This window comes from Oryzias melastigma, linkage group LG3 (genome assembly GCF_002922805.2).
Source record: "Oryzias melastigma strain HK-1 linkage group LG3, ASM292280v2, whole genome shotgun sequence".
Lineage (NCBI taxonomy): Eukaryota > Metazoa > Chordata > Actinopteri > Beloniformes > Adrianichthyidae > Oryzias > Oryzias melastigma.
Window position 1 is genome coordinate 31,751,912 of NC_050514.1, and position 8,740 is coordinate 31,760,651.

General features: G+C 36.9%; 1 protein-coding gene across 3 annotated transcripts in view; it reads right to left on the reverse strand.

Moving 5' to 3' along the window:
* Positions 1 to 8,740, reverse strand: part of cdh8 (cadherin 8) — a 150,214-nt gene that overhangs the window by 31,552 nt on the left and 109,922 nt on the right. For all 3 annotated transcript variants that reach the window (XM_024295500.2, XM_024295497.2, XM_024295498.2), the window contains exon 7: positions 1,538 to 1,785. In XM_024295500.2, the coding sequence (XP_024151268.1) occupies positions 1,538 to 1,785 (248 nt within the window). The remainder of the gene's footprint in view (positions 1 to 1,537; positions 1,786 to 8,740) is intronic.

Consider the following 8,740-nt stretch of genomic DNA (forward strand, 5'->3'; position numbering starts at 1 on the left):
TTTTCAAAATAAAATGCTCTGTGCCAAACAGGATCATGTCAGTGCAGATCTGGACAGCTATTAACCAATGTTGCACAGCATAGGATAATATGTGCTTCTCATAAAAGATTATATTTTTACCAAAGTTTTGCTTTGCATTTAAAATCTGTTAATTCTGGAGGTAGAGTTGAACAAACAAGACGTCTTCAGGTCAACAGGATGTAAAAACCTACATAGTTTATCATCTATGTTCACTTCAGCCATCAATTTATAAATTTAACTAATCTAAATTAAACAAATGCTAATTAAGTAATCCCTACTTTAAAAAATACTATTAAATTTTTTATTTATTTATTTTTTTTTCCCCTCTTTGTCCTCAGCAGTTTTACACTGCTGGGTTTTTGGGGTTGGACCTTGGTAGTCTTAGTTTGTGGGCTTTGTTTATTTTCTTTAGGTAGTTTTGGTTGTGCAGCCGTTAGCAGGGAGCTGCTGACTTATTTTATGTTTGGCCAAAGAGCCACAATGTAGAGCTAAAAGTGCCACACATGGCTCTGGAGCCATAGGTTGCAGACCTCTAGACTAGCAGAAATCAGGCATGAGTCGGCCCTCTCAGCAACGTCAACATATGAAAGTTTTCTTTTATCCAAGATAACTCGTCGCGATTGGTCAAAATCTGCGATTAACTTCTGGATAGACTTCTAAAACAGCTCCAACCTTGCTAGTTTTCAAAAATATTTGTGGACAGAGTTCCTCATTAAAAAACAAATTTCCAAACCAAAATGGTCCGTTCCATACACTTCAAACACAACTACAAAAAACAACAGATGCTGACAAACAGTCGCTCCAAGATATAGAAAGATAAGGAAAAAGCAAGCAGAAGATGTCATTACACATGAGAGGAGACGCACGGTGCAACTTCAGGGCTCGGTTCCTCCTGGCAATCTCATCACTATACACGAGGATGCCACCAGAAAAGCAATAAGCAAAAAAATGAAAAATAAAGGTGGAATGAACCAGTCGTGCTCTAGAGCATCAACCAATCTCTGAAACCCAGACTGCACTCTGCTCGCCAGGCAATTACACACAACCTGTTGAGTGTTGTCCCGGGAATGCGGTCAGCAAGTCACAGGAGAATTAATGAAATGCCAAGGTGCAGGCAGAAAAATTGCCTGTATAATCTATCTTTAAGGTGCCCTTGTGGTATTTCTAAGAAAAAAAGTATATACCACAGCAGGGCTGGTCGGACAAAGCAAAGAAAAGTCATGTTGTCCGCTGCTCATAATCTGGTGGGTTTCTTTCATTTATCTGTGGATATGAAAGCAGTGACTGAATCTCTTTGTTGCAGCTAAAGGACACCCCCACACTCTCCAAAGGTCAGGGACACCAAGAGATATAATTGCATGCCACAGTGTCAACTCCTTCATTAAAAGAAGTCATTATAGTTTGAAAAGGCTCATTTGTTAACCCGGAATATTCTTCTTGATGTCAAACGAAGGAGCTTCCCCGCCACTTCAGTGAGGAAAATCCAGATAATTCATCCACAGCCGGCTCCATTTACCTGACGGTGCTCTTCGATGAGTCTGGATCCTTGGCGGTGACGGTCCCTACGACGGTGTTGATGGGGGCGTTCTCGTTCACTTCCAGTAAATACATGGGTTTGGAGAACACGGGAGGCTCGTCGGAGTCGTCCACCGTGATCTTCACGGTCGCCGTGTCCTTGAAGTGCGCGGTGCTGCTGTACTCCGGGAGGACGTTGGTCGCTTCCACCTTTAGCGTGTAGGCCTTTTTGGTCTCAAAGTCTAGAGGCTGGAAGAAAAGAAAATGTTGGAATTGGTTAAAAAACTGAATCTTTTAACACCGGGGAAATTTCAGCAAAATAACACACAACGCAATTCCAGTGGATTCTGAGCTAAGAAAAGGGAATTTTAGCGCAAATAATTCAAATTTCAACATCTTCAATGGATGAGTTTTGTATAGAGCCCAAATTATGTCTTTAAAATATGTGTAATGATGGACAAACATCAATTTTCAATGCATTTCCGTTTACGTTTCATTGAAAATAGTCACTTAAATGCAAGTTTTCTATGGTATGATTGTAGTTTCAGAGTTGGCCTTCATTCAACCCTTTAACCCTGGTGTTTATGTTCTTTGATTTGCTGTAACGTTTCAACCGTTAATACGATCCAACGTCATTCCAGTAAAATTTATAGGAGAAAAGCGGCGGGAGCCGTCGCTTTTCTCCTTTAAAATTTACTGGAATGACGTTGGATCATAATAACACTTAAAAGTTACAGTATGTTAATAACTTTTTGTGTAAGCCTCACCAGTGAGAATAAAAGGGTTGAAGCTAAAAATAACCAAAACTCAGTGAGAACCACTTTGTTTACAAAATATATTATAATTATGTTTTTGTGACCATAATGTAGCTTTAAACATTTACAAAAGTTGTATTCTAAAATATTTTTCTACATAACAAATGCAGCTTATTTTACTGTTGACAACATAAATGTTCCTTTCAAAATAAAATACAGTCTGTATCAAATCAGATCCCCTTGTTGCAGCAGATTAGCTTAAACTACAAATGAAAAAAAGTAAAAAGTGACATTTTTTTTCAAATCATTGTGACTTTTCTTCATTAACTTTGGTGTAATTTCCAATATTTTATGCAATTGAATTCTTGGCACTTTTGTGCAGCAGAAGAATATAGCAGATTAAAGCTTTTACCATCATTTTAATCAGTTATCTCATATTTAAAAAATCTAAACACAAATGACAAAAGTTAATGAACTAAAAAAAAAAAACATTATTTAAATTATTTGTATTTTTCTTCAAAGCCGAAGAGCCACAATAGAAGAACAAAACAGCGATTAAGTAATCAGCTAAAACTATTTTTTTTATTCTCATTCTTTTTAATATCTGAATTAACTTTTGTTAAGCACAAATCACACAAAAATATTAATTAGATATTTAATTTCTTAATTTGAGGTCAGTGTTTTCTTTAAAAGCATATTTATTTTTAATTCCAAATAAGACAAATTTTACATCTAAATCAGATGCTGGCTTACATTAAAATCAAACAAAAGGTTTTGAAAAACATCTTGCAGGAAGAAAATTACCATGTGTTGCTTTAATAACAAAAGCAGAATATTAAAATATGAACATTTTTAGAGTAAATGTTAGGAAATAGGAAATGGTTGCTGCTTAGAATAATTAAGGAGAAACTGATTCTTTTTTGATCATCGTTCACATTTAGATCAATCACTTCCTGATAAAAGTGTCTTGAGTGTTAGAAATGGAACATTTACTTTACTATTTTTGTCAACTGGAAATGCAGAATTTCAGCCCCTTCATGTAAAAGTTCCCGTTGGAGAAAATAAAAAGACCAAAATGTATAAAATGGGTTGAACAGGTGTTGATGCCACAGCCCTCCAACCCCTCTCCTCAGACTGGAGAGCAGCATTTTCTTTACTGATCGCTCATCATAAATATTTAAAAGGCAGAGAAGAGTGGATTTTTTTTCTTTTTTCCAATGGCATAGCGGAGCACTGTTACCATTTTATTCTGAATCATCACTGGTCACTTTCCTACTACTAGAATAATGGGATCAAGTCCAGTCTACGCTCCATAACCAGGATTTATAGGGAAATCAAAAGTGGGCCTTGCCGCTTGAGGGAACAGGAGCTGGCTTATGGGAGCAGGGAGGGCTCAAAAAGAGAGAAATGAACAAACCCAGAAATGTATTCAGTTAGAGGGCTCATGCAGGAGGAGGTCACACAGGGCTGGCGCTGAGAGCTCTGACACAGAGGGGGCAGGCGGGTGGATGTCTTGGGGTACGGCGGCGCAGCGGCTGAGGGGATGTTGATGGTGACCTGGGGCTTAGACTTCCACACTCCTGCAGTCGTGGTGTCAGGGCACTCGGAGAGAGACCAAAGCCCCTGAAGCCTCTCCAAACCCCTCTTCTTCACGGTCCGGGAAGCTCTTTGGAACACTCTCATTATTAACCTTCCATTCCTCTCTACTCTTCACCCCCGTCCTCACTTGACACCCCCATCCGCCCTCCCTCCCCTCGTCCTTTCCTTTTCTCTCCCTCTGATCCAACCGTCTGTGCTGATAAAGAGGAGGGCAGACAGAAACGAAGCCTCTGGATGTAATCCTGACAAAAACCAAGAGTGTGTACAGCCTGTGCTTTGATATTCATAATATTCATAAATATTTCAAGTCTTAGAAGTACAAACTGAGGTTTAAATATTTAGTGTCCAGAGCAGGTGAAGCCAGTTCACCCAGTTACGTCCATTTTTAAGAACCCAAACTTTATCAATATTAAAGTAAAACTGTACAACAACAACAGGCAAAAAAAGTTTAACTACATCACATTTTCCAGTGATGGTTTTCATTTTGGATCACACAACAAGTTAAGAACTCACAACAGCAGGAATTCTAAAACTGAAAAATTGGACATTTATTTTGATCAGTAGAACAATGTTCCAAAGACGAACCGTAGAATCCAAAATCCAAGTAGTGAGTTGTTTGTGCTGGTGTTCACTCTCCAGACTCTAAGGCATTTTATTATGGTTTTATACAACATCTAAATGCTTCAAAGAATTATATTATTTTAGCCCTCACCAATGTAAAGCACAGCATTCCTAAATATCAGTCTCCAGTCTACAGCCCCTTGTTTAAAAAATGTATGTCTTTTGTCAATAGAATTTTACTTTGTATATGTACTGCACCACTTATACATTAATTTATATTTGTTTTATAGTCTTTTTATTTGGACTTTGAGTCCAGAATAAAAAACAAATCAAATTATTAATTCATTCATTGACTCCAGTTTAAACACACCTATAAGGTTAAAGTGTTGCTCCATCACATCAACTACAAATAGGAAACTTTCATGAAGTCTAGAAGATCATAAATATGCGGGAAAAAATAATTAAAAAATTGAGCAGTCAAAAGGATACAAAAAGATTACTGAGAATCCCATTTATATTTTTCATTATTCTGAGAAATAATATGGAACCTCTCTCTGGAACCTACAGCCTGAAACTCTGTTTTTGTCTACTTATAAATTGACTTGAGTATTTTCAATTTGAAAGACTACATGCTGCTTATTTGGTATCATTATAATCAGTACAACCTCTCCTATGTTACACTACCTTTATTTTGTCATTGTTCCATGTTGTATTCAAACACTAGATATAAAATCATGCAAAAAAAGAACATTTTTTCTGGAAAAATGGGATTCATTTTACCGTGAAAACCCCAAAAATGTTTAACAAACTGTTTTTCCAACATAGAATGAATATTTTAGGTGTAATTAAAAAAAAAAAATAGACTAACAAACTAATCAACACATTTTTGAATAAAAATACCCCCAAAAAATTTCAAGCGAAATTCCCAGATTCCTCATTTGGGCCACATAAGACCAGTTTCTGTTAACAGAAGAACATCACAGACCTCACACATCAATAAGCACATCAGTATTTGAAGAAAAAAGGATGTTTGTTTGTGTGGGTGAAACAAAGACACGCTGCTGAGACCAGCTCTAGGATGACGTCACGAAATGGGTGGAGACCACAAGGAGCGAAAGGCGGAGCCTCGTAGATCGTGTCGTTTTACTTCCAGGGATGACAAGAGTTCACAAAAAGAATATTTCTTAAACAATTTGTTCTTTCATGAGCCAAGAGTAATTATATACTTATATATATGTCTACTCTGAAAGATCTGAGAAAAGCATGGTATAGGCCCTTTAATAATTTGGTTTCTATGTTTAAATTATTTTTTTTTTTGCAAAAATAAGCATCAAAAAATGTTTTTTACATGTGACCTGTGCAGGATTTATGTTATTAGTTCTACAAAAGTGATCAAGTCTTGATCCATCAAGTCATTTTAAAAAAGAAAAAAATATATATATATATACATTTAACGAAACATTAACACAATTTACATTTTATGTAACATCTTAATTTGAGCTTATTTGATTTGCTTTTATGATTATCTAAATTATTGAAGTGTCTGACTTATGGAAACGGATAAATGGGAAAAAAGAATACTTTTTCTCAGGTGTCAAGGTATTTTTCTGCAAAATGATCCTAAATGTAAATGTTTGATCACACCTCTGCACTTTTATGTTTGTAGAGCAAAGTCGCGAACATGAAATTCATTGAGAAAAACTCCCACTTTTCATGTCATCTGCACATAGTAATGCAAACTTGCTTCTTCCCACTCTCTTTCATGAAATTAATTCAACTCTATTAGGCAAACTTAGCATTCAATTGAATTAATTGTGTTATGTACTGCATGTATATTCCTGTATATGTCTATTTATGATTAAGAGTAATTATATGGACATTATTTACTGTATTTGAATGTGTATTCTCTTTTACTTTTTAATTAAATCATGACTATTCATACTAAGTTTGACATGGGGAATATTTCCTTTTTTTTTAGTATTTCTGTGTTTTGATTGCTCCAATTCCAATAAATGACTCATTACTTTTCTTCCAGAGTCCTCACAGAAGACAAACAAAAAAGGAAAGAAGGGAGATGTGTTTTTCTTTTTTTCTTTATTTCAGTGTTCCTGGTAAATTTAATTATTATACCACATTCACTTTAAGGAAAACACTGTGGTAAACAGCTTTTTTAATTATCCCAGCTTGGTTTAATTACAACAATTTTCCATATCAATTATAAAATCAAATAAAACATCAATGCAGCCTGCTCTTTCCTTTGGATCGTATAATATCCTGAGCACAGAATCAGAATACACGTTTTTTTCTGGATCAAATCATTAATTCAATAAACGAACTCGATGCTTGGACTGAATAATCCAGGGAGATTAGATCACTAATATAATTGCGTGGTGGCGCTGTTGTGCACCAGCGTCTGATTATAGAGAGATCCAGGGGATCAGTGGGAGCACACGAGTGAGGCTCGCATGACAAATGACGCTCCTTTCATGTTCTCCATAAACAATGGAGCTTAACTCGCTGTGTCTAAATTTCTAAGCAGGGAAGTCGAGTTTACACGCGGCCACAAACAGATTCTTGGCTCTGCCGCGTTAACGCCCCACACGAGTAAAACCCCCAACCCTGCTGCGCCATTCTTCAGTCTCAGTCGAGCGTTCGCGTGGAATCGGTATGTACGCACAGGCCATTTACAGACATGAAAGTTCAGCGGTGGCTGCAGGGGTGAAAGCTCAGCATCCCGCTAACATCCCTCGACAGGCCTGGGGGCAAACAGATAAAAGGCTTAAAACTCCAACAGCAAAGAACTTCTTCCCGGGTCTGCACCTTCCCTGCCTCCCCAGATCAATACGATTTAACCTTGCCACAATGGAGCAAAAATAATTTTAGGATTGCAGGAGGGTGAAGTTTACCAACAGAACTCTAATTTGTGAGCGGGACGAGGACATTTCTTTTGTTTTTTTTTTAATTTTGGGGATGAAAACTGTTTTCTGGCATGTCTTAGAAAAACAGTGAAGTGAAATGATGATTTTAGATTTATGACATCATGCTAACTATTCTGTTCACCCCCTTCCTTGCACTGAATGGTGTTAGCAGGACATGGCCTGTTCTGTTATTCATCCCACCACCCACGCAGCTCATTGTTCACACTTTGACTAAGTCACACCGCATGTCCTTGGGGTAATGTCCTTTTATACAACAACACGAGGCTCTTCTACATTTGAGTGACACACAGCTGGTTCTGCACACTCTGAACCTAAGACCTAAGGTCACTACTCCATCAGTCTTTTTCAAATACATAAACTTGTCCACATCTCCTGTGGAGTATTCACACTAACAAGCTAAAAATTAGGACCAAGAAGTCATGTTTGAAATACCAGTTTGTCACACGGTTGACCCGTGTAAGTTCTGCGGGTCTTAGGGTTGTCCAGGTCCATTGAGGGTCATCTTAAGACACGGCTGCTTCTTAAGGTTAGCCCAGGTGTGACAAATCTGAATTCTAACCCCTACAGCTTCTCCCTACCCTTACATTTAGCCCTCCAAACAGAGGGCTTCTAGTGTGGTCCGAATCGACAATTCCAAAATCGAGCGCACTACAAATATCCCAGAAGCCTATAAGAGAAACCAGTGTCCATCGATGTTCAGTACAAAAGGAAATACAGACCACAATGCATTGCAGTTGAACAATTTTTATCAAAAAAAAAATAAAAATCTTGTGTAAATGTCTTTTTTTTAATAAACCATCTAGATTTTCATTATCAGAACACAGTAAAATAAAAAAATTAAAAAATGTCGTAATGTTCATGAAATCATATTGTTTTAAAAAAAAAGGAAAGACAAGTAGTGAGCATGGTGTCCAAATTACCTTTAAAATCCAGGGCATTATACAGTCAAGCATTTTATAGTCTTTTATTAGGGATTAGGGTGAGAATTCAGAGAAAGCCTATAGCTGTGTCCAAAATCCCCCCCTGATCCCTAACTACTGAAAAAAACTTTATAGTGTGGGACTACCTAGTGCCCTGAATTTAAAAGATAATCTGGTTATGACGACACCCATTTTACAAAGTGAAAATCGAATAAATACGAATATTTCACAACATTTATTTGTGATTTCACTGTGTTCTGATGATGACAATGTGGACGGTTTATTCAAATATTACATTTAAACAATTTTTTTGTTCGAAATTGTTTAACCGCAATGCATTATGGTCTATTTTCGCTAATATAGTGAACATCGATGCATGCTAGTTCTTCGCAAAGACTCATGGGAAATTTCGAGTGCACTCTATTTTGGA